The sequence below is a fragment of the Dromaius novaehollandiae genome, chromosome 9, assembly GCF_036370855.1.
Source record: "Dromaius novaehollandiae isolate bDroNov1 chromosome 9, bDroNov1.hap1, whole genome shotgun sequence".
Classification (NCBI taxonomy): domain Eukaryota; kingdom Metazoa; phylum Chordata; class Aves; order Casuariiformes; family Dromaiidae; genus Dromaius; species Dromaius novaehollandiae.
The window spans coordinates 19,010,181-19,028,374 of record NC_088106.1 but is presented as its reverse complement, the minus strand read 5'-3'; the positions used below and the strand labels follow the sequence as shown (position 1 = coordinate 19,028,374).

At 38.2% G+C, this 18,194-nt stretch overlaps 2 protein-coding genes across 6 annotated transcripts in view; one reads left to right on the top strand and one right to left on the bottom strand.

Annotated features, from left to right (window-relative positions):
- ATR (ATR serine/threonine kinase) overlaps positions 1-16,844 on the bottom strand; it is a 43,378-nt gene extending 26,534 nt beyond the window's left edge. The window contains exons 1-20 of one of the 2 annotated variants that reach the window (XM_064516849.1): positions 16,686-16,844; positions 14,983-15,074; positions 14,320-14,463; positions 12,855-13,744; positions 11,861-12,051; positions 9,536-9,727; positions 9,121-9,347; positions 8,116-8,268; positions 7,688-7,886; positions 6,804-7,063; positions 6,286-6,476; positions 6,082-6,182; positions 5,590-5,761; positions 4,878-5,045; positions 3,880-4,074; positions 3,340-3,525; positions 2,821-2,913; positions 1,192-1,322; positions 897-1,040; positions 196-289 (exon numbers count right to left, since the gene is read on the bottom strand). In XM_064516849.1, the coding sequence (XP_064372919.1) occupies positions 196-289; positions 897-1,040; positions 1,192-1,322; positions 2,821-2,913; positions 3,340-3,525; positions 3,880-4,074; positions 4,878-5,045; positions 5,590-5,761; positions 6,082-6,182; positions 6,286-6,476; positions 6,804-7,063; positions 7,688-7,886; positions 8,116-8,268; positions 9,121-9,347; positions 9,536-9,727; positions 11,861-12,051; positions 12,855-13,744; positions 14,320-14,463; positions 14,983-15,074; positions 16,686-16,744 (3,882 nt within the window). In that variant the 5' untranslated portion in view covers positions 16,745-16,844. Of the gene's footprint in view, positions 1-195; positions 290-896; positions 1,041-1,191; positions 1,323-2,820; positions 2,914-3,339; positions 3,526-3,879; positions 4,075-4,877; positions 5,046-5,589; positions 5,762-6,081; positions 6,183-6,285; positions 6,477-6,803; positions 7,064-7,687; positions 7,887-8,115; positions 8,269-9,120; positions 9,348-9,535; positions 9,728-11,860; positions 12,052-12,854; positions 13,745-14,319; positions 14,464-14,982; positions 15,075-16,685 lie in introns of those variants that run through there. The other variant, XM_064516850.1, reaches the window with a different exon arrangement.
- A 63-nt stretch (positions 16,845-16,907) lies between these two features.
- The window catches only part of PLS1 (plastin 1), a 48,504-nt gene continuing 47,217 nt past the window's right edge, over positions 16,908-18,194 (top strand). For all 4 annotated transcript variants that reach the window (XM_064516858.1, XM_064516857.1, XM_064516854.1 and 1 more), the window contains exon 1: positions 16,908-17,365. The gene's annotated coding sequence lies outside the window, so the exon portion shown is untranslated. The remainder of the gene's footprint in view (positions 17,366-18,194) is intronic.

The following is an 18,194-nucleotide window of genomic DNA, read 5'->3' as shown; positions in this document are numbered from 1 at the left end:
GAATTTTAAATGTGAGCATGCTTCACTCCTAAAGAAGAGTAAGAACCTGCTTCAAGGTCTTCCTGTTATATACAAATTCTGGTTTGCTGAGAAGGCAGATAAAAACTATTTCCACTGCATAATTCAGCAACAAACTTTACATGTATTCTCAATTGTCATTAATTCATTTGATGCATAAGAAAAAAATAGCTGTACCTTTCTATATTCCTGAAGGACTACCTGAATTTCTTTTAGTTCTGGAAGGTCAGGCAGAAAGTATATTTCATGTAAAAAGTCTCGTACTGCATCCCTAGTAATTACAAAAAAAAATATTACAAAGAACATAGCAAACATGAATTGGATTAGAAAAGTCTTTAAAAAAAATCAAAAGAAAATAGTAAAGTGTAATAACTGGAAGAATAAAAGTTCTAACTCTGCTTAGTGAAAGAAACAAATAAAAGAACTCATTTCCTCCCAATTTCCAACTCTGTATACTTCTCTAGCCTCAATTGCCAAAGAAAAAACAGCAGTGCTAGAGCAAGTGTCAGTAACCACTGTTACCCTGTTTGCATCTGTAGAGGCAAACCACAGGCAATTCTAATTGAAAAACGCAGAATCTGAAAACAAGTTCAAGAGTAGAAAAGAAAAGCAGTCTGAACAGGTTGTAATTTGGCCAAGTCTTAATATACTTTTTCTGAGGCTAGTATAAAGACACTTTTTTGGATGAGGATCTCACTTGTCAATTTTCAAAATCCCATTGCAGTTTAGAGAGGTGGAAATTTTATAAAAACAACTTATTACTTTGCAGAAAAACAAGAGGCTCTCTCACCAGTGCCAGGCAACTTTGAATTAGAGTAATCTCCATTCTTCTTACAACACTTAATAATCCATTTAATTGAAAACATTTTGTATAGTACCTGTTCTCAACTATGAGAAAATAAAATATGTCTGTAGTTTCCTTTGGCTGGATATGGATAAGGGGCAATAATGCCACTATCACATGACTAAGTAGAGAACCAAGATAAGAATGGTCCAGACTTCGAACAAAACAATCCCAGGCTCTAAACAAGAAAAGACAACAAAGCAATAATAAGCAAGGATTCTTCTCAGCATAGTTTCAGCTCTATGATTTAGGGTATTATCTAAATATCAGGTTGTGTTCAAGGGCAGAAATGGCAGATATGTTAATATTTGAGTACGCTGTCAATTCACCTGCAACACAGTTCTGGAAAGTCATCCTTGTATCTTAGACCTGTTCTCAGCGTAGTCATCATCTTCACTCTTACTGAACTGATGTGTTTGGGACCCATGAGCTTCATTAAAGACATAAGACTGTTTAAGGCCTGTATATACATAGAAAGAAATCAACTCGGTAAGTTACGATACAAGCATACAAGCTCTAATACAATCAGGCTACCCTGGCTTAACAAACCATACCCTATAAGCTATGCAAGCTAACAAAGTTCCACTTTCAGTCTATCCCAAGATAAAATGCATTGGTTTAACAGTCTCCAGTGAAAAGACATGCAGTTTGATACTTCAATAAAGGATGCATGGATTAGCAAAAAAAGGGAACGAAAAGGGGGCTGGAATGACAGGATTGTAACAAAAAGGAAGTTATTTAAGCTGCAGCATGTTGGTAGATTAAAGAAGGAAGAATTGGAGACACCAAAGGAGTTTATGGTTACAGAAGTTTACATGATTGTCTGCATGTCCAAACTTTCAGAAGCAGGAAGGGGCAGCTTTCAAAAATACAAAGGAAAAAATACCAATAAACTTGCATGTAAAAATAAGAGAAGTGACATACAACTTATGGCAGAAGTAACTGGTAAGCTCCAGGGAGCAGGTAATAGCACAGTTGTCAGTGGGAATGATGAAAGACAGAAGAGTAATATTAAGAGGCAAGAAAAAGCAGCAGATGTTTCAGTCACACTTTATCTAACAAGGCACTAGAATGTCCAACATGATGTATCAGTAACACAGGAAGAGACTTGAGCTTGAGGAATGGTCATGGAAGGAGAGACTCACAAAGAACAAGAAACAGAGCACAAAAAAGAAACAATAACAGGTACAGCAGAAGAAGTGTTATACAAATGGAGAAATTCAGAAAGCACAAAGACATATGAGAGCATTTCAATATGGGAAGCAAAAAGCCTGAATGAGACTACTCGGAGAAAATACAATGTCTATGTAAAGGTTACTTTGGTTCTAATTCTAATTTACAGAAGTCACCTGCACTACCTCCGTGGGGTGGCTAATGGCCTACCTTGCTGTTAGAAGTACACTGCCTCAGCAGAGCGGAATTTTCAGACTCTATCTCAAGTCTCAAGGTGCGAGCTTTAATTTTGGCAAGGCTCCCCATTGTAAAGCTCAAAGAAGCTGTTCTATGAGAAGCAAAACTACTAAAGCCTACTTTCCCTTGGATTTTTATCTTAAGTTCCTTCAGATTTCTACAGCAGTAATTTTAGCTTTGTCCTCTAATTCTTTTATAACCTTGCTCCCTGTAGTAACTCCAGTTTCCTCCCATATTCCCCCATTCTCCACCTTATTTCTTCCATGCACACAAAACACGCTCTTTGATTCCCCCTCTATAATTACTGGCTGGGTAAGGGAGGACATATACCATGTTTGACTGTATTACATACATTAGCTGACCAGTAAAGAGAAAAAATTAAGTTCTGAAGTCTTTTTACCAGTGAACTATAAGCTTTCAAAAATCATATGGGAACCTCAATATCTTAGAGACCTCAAGGACAGTAGCACAATCACATAAGCAAGTCTGGAATATTAAAATAGCCCTTGCTTATCTCTGTTTTAATATTCAAAATCAGGTTGACTCACCATTTTTTTATCCTCAATGCCAACACTGGAACTCAGCAACTGCATGTTAAAAAAAGCCAAAATACCAAGCAATTTAGGTTGCAGATAATCAGCCTGAAAAAAAACCAAAAAAGAAGTAAAAAACAAATAATCTTAGTATTAACAGGCTTCTAAGCTTAAGATATGAAACAGCAGTGATTAAGTGCTAATTCTGAAAGACAAATGAGAAGAATTCCAAATACATACATTACTCCTTAAGAAGTATCAGCGTTCAGGGAAGTCCTTTTACTACTGCTACTACTTTATGAAGGGCATTCCTATTAGGCTGCATCTTTTTCTTTTTTAAATGCATACTTGGTACATATCTCCCTATTACAGGAATGCTAGATATGAAATTAGAGTGAGATATGAAACACTAGCCTTTTTTCTACTATTTGCTTAAACTAGGATACGTGAGTGACGTTGAAAGTACGGTATGCATTCAGACTGTGGAAAAAAATTACTCAACAAAAAATAATGTGAATATTTTGATCTCTTTACCATTTGCTCAGGTGATATTATTTCTCTAGGCCCTTGATAGGGATCATCATGAGATGCAAATGAAGCCAATATTGACAAACCATTGAAGACCTGTTGATAGTGCTCTCCTATACGTAGCAATAATTCATTATGCAGTCCCTGGTAGTCCTGTCTCAGCAAGCTACCCAGCTCTATCTCAGTCTCATTCTGTAATCAAATATCAAATAGAAACCAAGTATTAATTTCATCAGTCAAATCAGTACACCAAGAAACAGGAAGCATTAGACTCAGGTTGACTGACTGTAAGAACCAAAGAGAGAGCTTCCAGTCAGCTGAAGAGATAATTCAAATTTTTGGAACTTTGAAGATAAGAAAAGTTTTTCAATGTTTTCTCAGAGCCAATGGAACAGACCGTAAATAGAAAAAAAAACTTCTGTATGTGCAAAATCCTCACCTTCTTTGTGCAATACCCTAACTAAAATAAAGCAGAAGGGAAAAAGCTCATTATTCGTCTACCATTGCTTCTAATCTGCATGTATAAGATGGCAAATGCCAATTTACCTTGAGGTAATGAAGTGCTCGCTCAAGCTCATCCTTTGAGCAGGAACAGACCAAATGAGAAAATATGTATTTGAAGTTGTTGATTAAAATCTCTCTTCGGTTTACATTCAGCTGTTTTGCTATGGTTCGAATGAGCGCGGAGGCTGCAGGACTGGCCTTGGCTGCCAGGTCAGGCAGCAAAACTTGAAGGGTCCGCTAGTAAATTAAGAACACTTATTAGAAAAAATAAAACAAAAAACTCAAAAAAGTCCAAAATCCAGGGTTTGGTTTTGTTCCTTTTGCGTCCGTATAACAACACATATTTATGCCCATATGCTTAGGTAAAAAGGACTCTACTGAGTTGGAAACACCCAGTCATGAATGCAGTTGAAATAAAAAATAATTATTTTAGGGAGGTGCTTCATCTAACTAATACTAAGAGAAACACCCAAATAAAAGGTGAGCTAACTTTTTTTTGTCCATCCAAACTCTCCACAAAAGGAAATCTTAAAATAAAACCCCAAGCCCTAAAACCCACCTACCAGTCAACTAGAATGCTGCTCACCTGTTTCACAAATATGAAAAGAACACATATGAGCTACTTTGACTTCAAATCAAACAGAACAGATTCAAATCCGATCCAGAAGTGTTTTATCCACAGAACAGTGGCTTCCTTCAATTGAGAAAGGAAAGCAGACAAAGCAAAACCACACCTTAAAAAGAACTCCTCCAGTGCGCTAAATCACTAAGCTAGAGGTACTCAGTGAGTATTCTAGGCCATGGATAGCTCATTACCCATCGTACTTTTAGCACTGTAGCCACAACTGTAATTCCTTGATAAATTTGTTCCTCCTGATTTGTACTCCCAGTTGCAGCAATTCCAAATGATTCTAATTCTAGTAAACAGCAGCAACTAGAGCAAAAATTCCCATCTCTGATGTTCAGAGAAAAACAGTAGACTAAAATAAAAATCTACAAGCATAAAAAAAATCAAAAGTAAAAAGGAACAATCAACTTACTGAGAGAAAGCGATTTAGATCTGGAAAATCAAATACATTGGCGATCTCAGATAACATGTCCAGAGCCATTTCTCTCTGGTGAGCAGCTTCTTGTTTCCGTAGCTCATTACCCTGGCATGGAGCATTCAGTACTGCCATCTGGCTGGAGTGTAGTGATTCCACTAGAAACTAAGCAGGAAGAAATATTTTTTTTAATATTATTTTCCCTTTCTTATTCCCTAAGAATAAACACAGAAGTTTCACTTCTCTTTCTATGCACCTGTGTTTCTTTCTCATTTATTGCACATCCATCCCAAAGTAATAATCGTGGCTCTAACTGGATTATCATCTACTTAATGACTGCCTTTAATTTTGCAAACTTTGACTCAGACATGGCACGCAATTCAAATATTATTAAAAATCAGGGAATTATTAAAAAAAGACTTTATAAATTTTAAATAGAACTTCTGTCTTTAGGTAACAGGTAGAACCAAAACCCAAATCAATCATTGCAGTATTATCCCTATAACAAAGGGCAAATTCAATTCCACTTTTAAGTCTTAGCCTCCTGTGACCATGGTGCTATACAATGCAAAAAAAATTACATAGTTCCTCTATTTCAGCATTTCACCTTGTGCAATACTTTTTTGAAAATTACAAAGATAAAAATTACATACATAAAAAAAGAATCCAAATCTATGCCTATGCAAATTAGCAACTCCCTCTTTTTTACCTGACAGATAGGCTTCTTGTACTGACTGAAAAAAGCTTGAAGTTTTATAGATTTAGCTGCTGCCAGAGACCGAATTTCTGTATATGCTGCTCCAGCCACAGAAGCTGACTTGGACAACAAACAGTGCAACAAATGCAAGAGGGCAAATGGTACCAAATCTCCTTTTGATGCCCTTACAAAGTAAACAGAGGAGAAAGAAAAAAAAAAATCACATTAATAAAATGACTTAAGAATATACAATTACCATAATACAAAACAACTCATCGCTATATTTGAAATAGCTTACCTGTACTTGCTACTAAAGGATGGAAAAAATAATTAATATGTGGGATACTCCATATGAGACAAAGGCTTAGAACAGTTCCAAAGGACTCTGGATGAAGACTGAGCTTCAAATAAGTAATTTAAACTTACATTTACATTTGGACAAAAATTTACTCTGTATTCCAACCTGACAATACTTTGCAATTTTCAAGATACCATCAGAAATACCTTCCAATATCTCCTGTTGTGAGAATCAAGGTATCCTTCAGCTCATTATTTCTTGATATTTTGGCTTTTGTATAGGCTTCTTTCATTCTCGAAACAAAGAGCTGGAACACAGAGAAACAAACAAAAAAATCATTTTAAAGTGTCTGATATTAGTGAAACAAAATCATATTAAGTTCAGAAAAACAACAACAAACATGAATTCACCTCTTTTATGAATTCTTCTTCAGAGTCCAAGGATTCTAATATGTTCTTTATGCAGTCACTAAAAGCCACTCTTACATCTTTGTCTGGATCTTCCATTAGATTTAATAAAGACCCAATAAAAATCTTTACACTAGATTCGTCACTGTTAAAGTCCACATGTTTGCAAAGATGAGGTATATTTTCTATAAATGCTGAGAGGAATTGGTTGGAGAAGGGAAAGAAAAGACAGTTTAAGTAATTTAGTACACTGGCAAACTAAAAAGCTATTTAAAATTCAGATTTTAAAAGTATTAGACTTCCAGATGTCGCCACAGACCAAAGTTAAGCCACCTTAGTTTAAGAGGAATATCAATAAGAACAAATATTAGCACGGATATCAACTGAAATATAAGATATCAAACACCGTTACAGCTATACAAAAAGCAATACAGGAAAAAAAAGTAATCAACAGATATAAAAGTAGTGGCTTAGTACTTCGCACAGAAGTGCAAACTGATTAGAAAATTAAAGTCACATACCTAACTTTACTGAACTGGATTCTTTGTTCTCAAGAAGGCTAAGAAATGGCTTGAAAACACAGGCTTGCACAGAGCAAGTTTTTTCATGAGCTGAAGTCACAGTAAGGCTGCTACATAAGATATCACAATTAACATGCCGGATATCAGAGTCCACTAAGGAAGGTCTTACACTGAATGTACCAGAAAGACAGCAAGCTAATTGCCCAACTATAGCAGCACAAGCCTCCTTGACTAGCTCAGACTCATCTTCAATTTGATTTCTGAAATGGAAATAAAAATGAAACTATTTTAATAAACTATTTACCTAGTAAAATGCATTTCTACCTTGTCTGAATTCTCTAATTACACTGAGAACATTATTAGGACAATTTAAAGGATCTGTCTCACTAAAATATCTTTTTGCTTTTCAGACCGCTCTGAGGCTTTAAGTGTATGAAATAGCACTGTGCATGGTGGGTCTTGCCTATTACAAAGAAATTTAAGACTAGAAACAGTAGCATATAGGAGAGCAAGACACATATACAAAAAGCAGGAAAACCTGAAATATTTCAAAACGTGAATAGGCATATGAACAAACATCATGTGTATTTCGCTGACTAAAAGATCCCGTTCCCTCTGGTTAGTTTAAATTCACTATTTAGGATTGGGATCTTCAACTATTGAAGCAGCTTTCATACTGACGTGGTAAGTGAACATTATTCTATCAGACGAACATCTTCACTTATACCTACCTGTTGATACCTTTTATGACCTCTCAAATTGAGACTCAGTGAATTTTGGATGAAATATAAATAAATATCTATTTTGGTTCTTATAATACATGTTTTTGTAGACACAGTTTTCTTCTTCTCACACGAAGAAAGAAAAGCAAAATTAATACATACAAAAGAGCTTTTGGAATCATGCTGTAGGACTGCACATTTGATGGATGAAGCAGGACAGAAAATCCCTTAACACAGGTAGCCCGAATTACTTCATGGGGGCTTTGTAGTGCCCAATGATAAACGGATTTTCTCCAGTCCAGACGTATGTTTCTTGGGAAGAGAGACAGAAGGAACACACAGTGTGACCGAGTTTGAGGTGCTGAAGGGGAAAACAAAATAAAACAGTAAATTCATATATTTGTTATTCATAATATTCATATATTCATTAATAAATTCATATAATCATTATTCACAATATTCAAAAATTGAATATTGTTAATCATCAAAGAGGACACAGAAAATAAGGTCAAATTGCTTTAAAGTAAAACTGGGGCATAAAAGAATTTCTCCAAAGAAATATTAGGTATTATATACTTTAACATACTTACAGAAACTATGTGCAGTTTGTTGACTCAAAAGTAGAGGATCATACCCAAAAGCAGATGGTTTAAAAGAAGAATCATCAGAGTGGTTATAAATCCAGGGCAGAGACAACATTCCACATAAGTTATCAAGAATCTGATCACTCAGTGGAATTTTTACTAGGAAAGAAAAAAAAAAAGAAAAAAAAGGACATGTTTATGGCTCCATATAGCTTACAAAACAGATACACATTTTACATTCTTAATTTGCTACAGAACATTATTTTTTCTATCAAAAAAGGCCAGTGTCAATACTCACTCCCACATGTTTATATAACATAAAGGTATAAGGTATAATAATAAATAATGCAGTGTTACAGCAAATAAAAATTGCATGAAACCACTGGCAGCATTGTACTTCCACGTGCAGCAGAACAAACACAACTTTGGTATTTCAGGATTTGTATGAGGAATGTCAGGTCGACTCTGTGATGTCTAGTAAGCTGAACTCACAGTGTCACTTTGGTCTTAGCAGAGTCCCTGTCCTCAGTCCAGCTAGATACTTTTAGAAAATATGTATGCACTTCATATTTTCAGTATGCTACCTGCACACCAAATTTTGCTGAAATTGGCCAGAAGATTTGAAAACTTTGGGGGAAACAAACATATATACAGAAGCAGCATGCCTTACTTTTTAAAAGAAAAGTAGCTAAAAATCATTGCCTACGAAGTTAATTTCTTATGAATATTCACTATTGCCTTGTAGGTTTTATCTGAACAAGAAACAACAGAAGTACAGAAAAATGAAGACTTCTAAATTGTGTTCAAAAAAACCCAGCAGTTCTCTACACAGAGAAAAAATTCTTTTTTTTTTTTTTTTTTAATGTAACCATTCTTGTACAGGAATGGAGTTCTAACATAAGATCTATAATTTCGACTCATCCACCACAACAAACCAGTTTTAGTTTCAGTTTTACCTGCATTTCTAGTTTACAGATCCAGTAAAAGATATGTTAGTTTAGAATTTCTCACCTTGTGCATACAGCAAAGCATCAAAGATCTTCACTATTCTGTCAATCACTTGTTCTAGGTTAACAATTTGAGCAGCAGCCTCTAATAGGTTCCTGCAGACTTTCACCACTCTTGTGATAAAATCAGAGGAAATCCACGTGAGCTGTATATTCACCACAGAGTCTGAGGAGCTGGGAGTATTCTTAGAAGTGTCAGTGTTACATGGATGAAATACTTTACAATCTATACTGTTAAAAAAAAATAGAAGTCATGATTAATGCAATTGAGTATGAGCATTTAACACTATAAGCAAAGTTACTGTGAAAAATATAACTTTTGTACAGAACTTAGGAAACTTATACAAGTAATCCACACAAATCACAACTAATAGTTACAAGAAACTATTAGCTTCTTGGTTGCACCTTGATACCTTTACCTGGTAGAATTTGGGGGAGAACAATGAACTATGCACAAAGCAGCTAGTCGCAGCATTACAGCAATCCCTTCTACGGCCTGAAGAATATCCGCTGTCAGAGTTTCTTGCTCGAGAAGAAATATTAAGGATGCAGCTTTCTTTGTGACTGCATTCCATAGCGTGCTCTTCAGTTTCATGTTCACAGGACTAAGTCTGTAATTTGACAATACTAATTATTTTTCAAACATACTTTTTTCAGAAATGCGATATCAACATAACAAAAATAGAGCTAATCAATTTTGGATACAAGACTACAGCATTAGGAAAATATCAGCTGAAGCTTTAGCTTATTTGTGCTCTTTGGGAGAGCAAAATATTAATTCTGAAATCAAATATGTGGGCAAGTCAAAACTCACCTAAAAGGCTATAAAGGTATGACTCCATACTAAAAGTGTTATTACAGATACAAGGCGTAACCAAAAAGGATAAAACAATTTTAATAGTTTGTTTAGATGGCAAGTCAAGTAAAGAACAAAAGAGAATGATTTGGATTATGATCTTTCAAATACTTAAGAAGAATGTAAAGAGTGTACGAACACCTTATTTTTTATATCAACATCTATCGCCATGCAAATATTTAATGCATGTGAATATATGGATTAAGCATTAGGACTGTGCGAGTTCAAACAGAGTATAAATTGGTCATACAACTGTAAACCTAGAGGAAGTTTTAGAATTTGTACATACACAAAGACATACACACACACACACACACTTTCATATACGTGTTTTACACTAGCAGCAAAAAGCTAAGGAAGGCTCAGGAAAACATGTGCTCACTGCAGCAGAGGATGCAGTGATAAAGGACATGGAAAAGAGTGAGGTACTTGATACTTTCTTTGCCTCAACTTTCACTGGTAGTATCTGCCATGTGGCCTCCCAGGCCCTGAACCTACCAGCAGAATCTGCCTGGGGGAATACAGCACTATCAGCTGTAGAGATGGATGGAGTCAGGGAGCACTTAAGCCAGCTGGACATACACAAGTTCATGGTACCAGATGGAATGCATCCAAGGGTCCTGAGGGAATTGGCTGATGTGATTACAAGGCTGCTCTCTATAATCCTTGGAAGACCATGGTGAACGTGGTGGTTCCTGATGACTATAAAAAGACAAATATCACACTCATCTCCAAAAAGGGAAAAAAGATCCAAGAAACTATAATGCTGGCCAGCATAACCTCAGTCCCTGGGAAAGTTACAGAACAAGTCCTTGAACTCATTTCCAGCCACATAAGGAACAAGAAGTTGACTGGGAATAGCCGACATGGATTTACCAAGAGCAAATCATGCCTGACTAACCTGATTCCTTTCTATGATGAAGTGGTTGGCTCTGTGGATAAAAGGAGAGCTGCTTATTCAGAAGGACCTCAATTGGCTGGAAAAATGGGCTGACAGGAACCTCATGAAGTTCACTCAGTGAAGACAAATGAAGTCTTGCATCTGGCACAGAATAAACCCATGCAACAGAACAGGCTGAGGGCTGACTTGGCTAAGAAGCAGCTTTGTAGAAAATGAGTTGGTGGATTTGTGGAAAGATCACTTGGGAGGTCATATCTGAAGTACAGTGTCCAATTTTGGGCTCCCCAGTACAAGGAAGATAACAACATGCTGGAGCAAGTTCAAGATGGTCAGGGAGCTGAAGCACATGACATAAGAGGAGAGGCTGAGAGAACAGGCTTTGATCATCCTTAAGAAAACAGGGCTAAGGGGAGATCTTATTGCTGTCTACCTACTCAGAGGTTGTACAGAAGGCAGAGACAGACTCTTTTCAGAGGTGCACAGTGGAAGGACAAGAAGTAATGAACACGAGGTAAAATGCAGAAAACTCCAACTCATATTTAAGGGAGAAGGAAAAAAAAAAAAAAAAGAACAGAGACCCAGAGAGATCGTGAAATTGCCATCCTTGGATATTCAAAACTTGACTGGACAAGGCCTTGAGCAATCTAACTAGGCCTGCTTTGGGCAGGTCCAATGCAACTGTACATGATTCTATCATATCATATATATGTATTCTCCTGGCTTTTCTGTTTTGAAAGCATAGAAGTGAAAGTAAAATAATTTGTATGGAATACATTAAGAATAAAAAAAAAGTCTCTTTAAAATTTGGCTTAATCAAAAATAATCTATAGTCTCCAATCCTTCAAAATATCAAATAAGTCTTTTCCCAGAGAGAAGATCGTTCAATATGGTTGCTATGAAGAAACTGCTTCAAAAAAGAGTTAGGACATTTGGTTATTATTTACTAGCCAAATTACTATAAAAGTGGTTAGTGAATAAATGTCATACATTACTGGTATAGGTGATTTCTTTGGATGCTTTGTTTGTAGGCTTAGTCTTTGTCTTTTCTCTGGAACTTCATCACTGCTGCTGCTCCACCCATCAGTATCAGAAGTGTCTAGCTGGTTTTGATGGTGAAGCTCTTGAATAACTTCTTCTGTTTGTGTTTTTAATGCTGTATAAAGTGGATCCACCAGATACTAGGACAGACAAATAGCAGAAATACCATGATGTATGCTATGCCTTACCTTCCAAAGACATGAAAACATTGTTTCTGACTTAAAATACAAGACTTAAAATATCAAGAAGTCACAAAGTTCTTAAAAAAACAAACAAACAAAAAAACTTTCCATTTAAGAGAGTCTTAGTTAAATGATGAAAGCTTTTATAAGTATTGAAATTTCCTGAGTTTCTATCAGAGAGAATTGCTAATGCTAGTTCTTTCACTCAGCTTGTTCAGCTGTCTGTTGGGATTATTGAATTTGTTTCTCCATTCTTGCCACTGCACCTGGCTACTGAAGCCATCAAGGTAGACACGAGTTTAAGAGACAATAGATACAGCTGTGGGTGTATGAGGTAGAAGACTCGGCATACCAACATCTCGTTGTTTTATCTTAAACCTTTCTGTCTCCCTGCCCCCAAAAAATACGATCAAAAGCACACAGTTACCAAGTAAGAGCAACTCAGATAAAGTGAAATTATTTGTTAAGCTCCCCTTGTTTGAGGAGGTTTTACTGGGACATCTCTATTTTATACTGTGATTACAGACAGACCCTTGTGCCTGCATAGCCTCTCACTATTTTAGTGCATCTGGAAAGTAGGGTTCAGATATATCCAACTTATCAAAGAGCTGTAACCTATAAAATCACATGAACCAGCTGAGAATATCAATCAAATTATTTAACTAAAACAATAATTCTTAGATTTGTTTTTCTTTGCACAGACGTAGGTTTTTGTACATTACCCATTCCCATGATAAAAACAGTTTTTAAAATTAACTTACCTCTTGTTCTTCCTGAGTACCAAGTACATTCACAAAAATTTTGCATATGGTACTGATATGGACTTTTCTTACTTGTAAGGCAGACTCATAGCCAGCTGGAACAAACTCCAGAAAATATTGCAGTATATGGCAAAAAGCAGTTTTCAGCTTTTCAGACTGAAGACACCTGAATATATCACCTTCAAACAATGCACAAAGCTTCTCAAGTAGCATATTCAAGTAGACAGGTTCAATATTTCTGTAAGAATCTGCTTCAAATGGCAACAATGTCCTCACCAAGAGTAAGAGCGGTTCTTCAAAGAGTCCTGATTCTTCAGCATCCATTTCAAGTACTGACTGTAAAATTCCAAAAAAGACCGTGAAAAAAACACTGGCCAGCTGTTCTGGAGGTCCTCCCAAATGAATTAATTTTATTAAAAATTTCATTGCCAAAGTTTTAGCTTTTGGACTACCATACTCCAACAGGGAGCAACCTATCCCCCACAGAATAATATCTTGTCTTGCAAAAAACACATCTGCAACAATGTCTGTCAGAATAGACATTAATATAACTTCCAAACTTTCTACGTTGGGCATGCCCATCAGCTGAAATGGTGCCAATCTTAAATATCCAACACTGTCACTTGTATTGCTTGAAAATCTCTTTACAGTCACGGGCCAGACCAGCACATCTCCCCAGAGATGCTTTTGTTTATCTCTTTCATGCAAGAAGACTAAGTCTTGGAAAAGCTGTAGCAAGTCTTTTGTTAGTACTTCAAAAATGGAGCAACTCTTCATTTTAAAAAGAAGTAGTAAAGAGCAGACGACATCACAGATGTTCTTGTGCAATGTATAGCAATTTGGAGTTGCAGCAATTCGGAGAAGCCTTGTTATGATCCAGTTACTAAATTCTAGGAAAATAAAAAAGAAACAGCATACAGAAAACATCGTTTATGATTAAAAAAAAAGCTCATATTAAGACCACCTTCTTGAGAAAAAAACAAGCCGTTCATCACTAAAACCATAAATCTCCTTGAGATAAACGCATCTGGGCTTGGTAAACAGAATGCTGTCACAGAGGCAAGATACCTTATTGAAAGAGGAAAAGTGAGAAAAAAAAAAAAGGCTTAACAACAACAACAAAAGATTTTAGGCTTGGTACCTTTTCATCTACATTTTCTGCATATCTAAAAAAGACTTAGGAAATGTCTATGGGTTCAGGATATCTCCCCAGCAGGAACAGAGCAATATCTTACTGACTAAACAACAGTAATGAATAAAGTCAGACTCTGTCCTGGTATACATCTTGATAAATTTCCATTATGACAAGTGCAAATCAATTTACAATTACAAAAGGGTATCGTAAGATTAACTTACAAACATGCAATGCTGAACTTGCAAGAGAACAAACATGGGGAAAAGGGAAATTTGCATGATCCCATGGGCAGAAAATTAAAATCAATATAAAATTTTTCAACAAACTCACCAATGCAACTGCATTCAGTTTCCTCCTGATTTCCATCCACGTTTACAAACATAAGGGGTGAAGATTTCATGATGTGTTGAATAAAATCAAGCAGCATTACCGAACTTGGCTGTGAATCAGATTTCTTAATAAGCTCCAAAGCAACTAAAAAAAAAAAAAAAAGAAAAAAAAAAAAGATAGATTTCTGAATTATTATTCTCACGATAAAACAACTTCACAGATTTTGTTCATACTTACACACATACAGGGCTAATTAGTATTCTAAAATTTAAAATAAAGCTGTTTGCATCAAAGTATTTCAATCCTGAAAGACCTTACAAGTATTAAGATTTGCAAGCTATATTACTCAATGAACAATCACACTACATATACAATACTCTTGATTTTTAATGTTGTGAGCATATATAGCCTCATACACCTCTGTACTTCATATACTTACTTTTTCTAAGTTACACTTTTACTTATGTTACTTCATATCATAACAGCAAAGATATTATCATGTAGATTATTTTAAAATAAGTCATAAGTGGCATTGCATTCAGCTATTAAATTTTGTTGAAACTGTAACTCATATATAACTTATTTTTGGCAGGAATTACATAAAGCAGAAACAAACAGAAAAAAATAGATCATCATTTTAAAAGCAAGGGATGTAATACTTACCAACATCTACATCTGTAAGAATTCTGTCAATGAACTGGCAAAGTATTTGTCTTGGTTTCTGCACAACAGAATTGTATTCTTCTGGATTAGCACTAAAATTAAAAATACATTATTTTACCAATATCCACTTAAATACAAAATAATTATTTAAAGTATATCTCAGCAACACAGCATTAAACGCTGAAATTTGTACTTTTTGCTTCTAGAAGTCTTCAAAAAGAAATACAAATTGATTTCGCATTTTAGTGACCAGTATGTTGTCTGTTCCTCTTTTTCCTCATCTTTCAAAAGAATGGTTTTATGAAGTGCTGAAGATCATTTTTTTTTTTTTGCTATGCAGTTATGTTTGATATATATTAAATCTATCTCTGACCCATTAAGGGATTTACACACAGTACTCCAAAGCAACAGAACAGTTTTGGTGCAGAAAAATAAAGAACCTTTTTCAACTTTGGAATTACCAAAATTATTCAACTGACTAGCTGCCAGCACACAAGGTGAGAGGTTTCAACAGCAACAGCTCTGACAGCTAAAACATCAGCTGACATTGTGAGGTCAAATCTTCACTATACATGCATATCTCCACATCCACTAGTTGTCTATCACAACAAAAAACTAGTCTTTAGCTTTACAGATTGCTGCCATTATAGCTTTAAAGCCAAACTTTTATCTCTGTAAAACAGCCCTGAAATAGGCCCCAGCTGTGAAAAGCTTTTATACCAGTTTAGCATTTGCAACTTTAATAAACTGAGCTGGACAACAGCAATTTTTGATTTGTGAGGGCATGTGCAGCAAATGACTGTAGTAACTTCAGGGATAAGTATGTTCATTTTGCCTGATACAATGAAGATTGCAGCGAGGGTTGGGACGTGACAAGTACAATTTGGATTGCTTCAGTGAAGGCTACAGACTGGATTGCAGCATGCTCGCAGAAAACTCAGATAACCATCTATTTAATCAGACTGTCTTTCCTACGACCTGAACAATAGTGAAGGACGATGTTTCTCTGTATATGTGTTTTACCAACCAACCACAAAAGATCAAGAACACCTTTGATTAGGGCATTACTTCAAGAAGCAAGGAATCGAAGTGCCAACTGTCACAATTTCCCCCCCTCCCTGACATAAAGATGGGGTCCATTTTGGCATCCGCACAATGGTGCTCGTGCTACTTTCTTGCTTTATGTGGTTGTTATGAAGTACTCACACTACAGCAGTAAAAGGAAGGTATATTCAGGAAAGAAAAAATGCAGAAAAGAGCTTTCCCTAGCTATCTTAAAAATAAAGAGGGGGTGAATAGAACAAAGAAGGCTGTTCCAGTCACACCATCATCCCGAGGGCTCTCCTGGAGGGTACGCTTCAAACGTGGATGTTTAACATCTTGCTTTTAACTGAATAGCGGCAAATGACAATTAAATTTCTGGATGCAGCCCTGACTAAGGGCGCTTTAAACCAGCCAGGCATCTAATCCAGCAGCATAAGGCATGCTGCAGAGAACTAACAGATGTTTTAAGGCCTCTCACTTCTAAGCGAACCACGTCAGAAGCACAACGGAACAGCAGCCCCAGGACGCCGGCTGCTACGCCCCGGCAGGCCGACGGGTCCCACCCGCCCGGCTGCACGAGCACCTCCCCACAGCCACACGCTCCCCCCGGGCCCTCCCGCCTTCGGGGGGCAGTGGCCGCGGGGCCGGGCGCGCCCTACCTGGCCAACTCCCGCAGGGCCGGGATCATGGAGGCCATCTCCAGGCCCTGCTCGGCCATGGCTCCCGCTTTGAAACGCGCCGCGCGCCGCGCGCAGGCGGCACTTATAGGACGGCGGCCGGTAGGACCCAAAACAGCACCGTTATCGTGCGAAGGGGGGGGGGGGTCCCCTCCCGCTGCCTCTCCCCGCCCCGCGCAGCTGAGGTTTAACCGCTTCGTGCCCAGCGGGAGGTCACGCTGGCTCTGGGCTGGGTTTCTAATGGCCTCTCAGGGAAAATCCGCTGCCGCCGCAGCGCGCACAGCGGCGAAAGCAGAACGCGGCAGGCGTACAGCGAGGGGGGACGCCGCCAGCCTTGCGGGGGGGGAGGCAGGCCTGGCGCGGGGGCGAGCGGCCCCGCTCCCAGGGGCGCTGAGGAGGGAGCCGGGAGCCCTGCCGCCCCTGGGCGCCCTGCCGCCGCCGCCGCGCGCGGAGAACCAACTGCCGCCCGCCTGCCGCAGCTGCTAACTCCGCCCGCGGCGAGACCATTTTGTCGGGTCACGGCCCCGCAACGCCGCCCAGCCGCAGCCCGCCCTGGCATTGGCGCCGGGCGCTGCCGCTCCGCCCGCTCCGGTAGCGGCAGGTAGCGGCGGGCGCCGCGGCACTGCGGGAGGCGGCAGGAGCAGGAGCAGGAGCAGGAGCAGGTAGGGAGCGGCTGCCGGTGCCGGCCTTGGGGCCGCGGCGGGGCGAGGCGGGTGGCGCAGCTCGCGGGAGGGCGCAGCCCGGCGGTGCGGGGTCTCGGCGCTGCCCCGTGTAGCTAGCAGCGGGAAGGGTGTTTAAAACGTTGTGACTTTTTTATTTTTCAGTGTACGTTACTTCCCGTTCATTTTATTTTGAAGGAATAAGTGTATTTGATTGTATCAATGCCTTAAAGAAAAAGCCTAAAGGCTACTTAAGCGCCATGCAATGTACTTAAGCTGCTTTCTTACACTAAGGGAGAAAATTAAGTACGTGTTTCGGTAGTGGTCCTGGGATGTCGTGGTGAATGTAACCTTACGACCCGTGCATAGGAGCCCTGCCCACGTAGCAGGTCTGTGAGACTTCAGGACATGAGAGGATACAAAAGGCTTTCTTGTGCATAGGTACTGATAGGAAGAGTACTTAAGGGCAAATTGAAGTCTGAGCTTTGCTTTTCTAATTCAGAAGGGTAATACTCTCTGCGTTTGTTTATGAACTCCTTACCATTGTTTCTGGGCTGAAATAAAATCCTCTCAGAGGCTTCTCATTCTGCTGCCTGTTTCCACTGCGCTGTGGCTGCCTTTTGCATGTGAAACAGTCCAGGAAACAAAGTGGATGCATGTGTGTATTTCCATTGCTGATTCATTTCACATGCATGCTTTTAGGGTACCTATTGCTAATTAACTTTTTCAGTTATACCTGATTATTTTTATCCTGCGAAATACATGTATACAGTTTCATGCAAACCTCGGCTGACCTTTCAAGGATGGGAGTATCCTGGTGGCTAACGTGCGA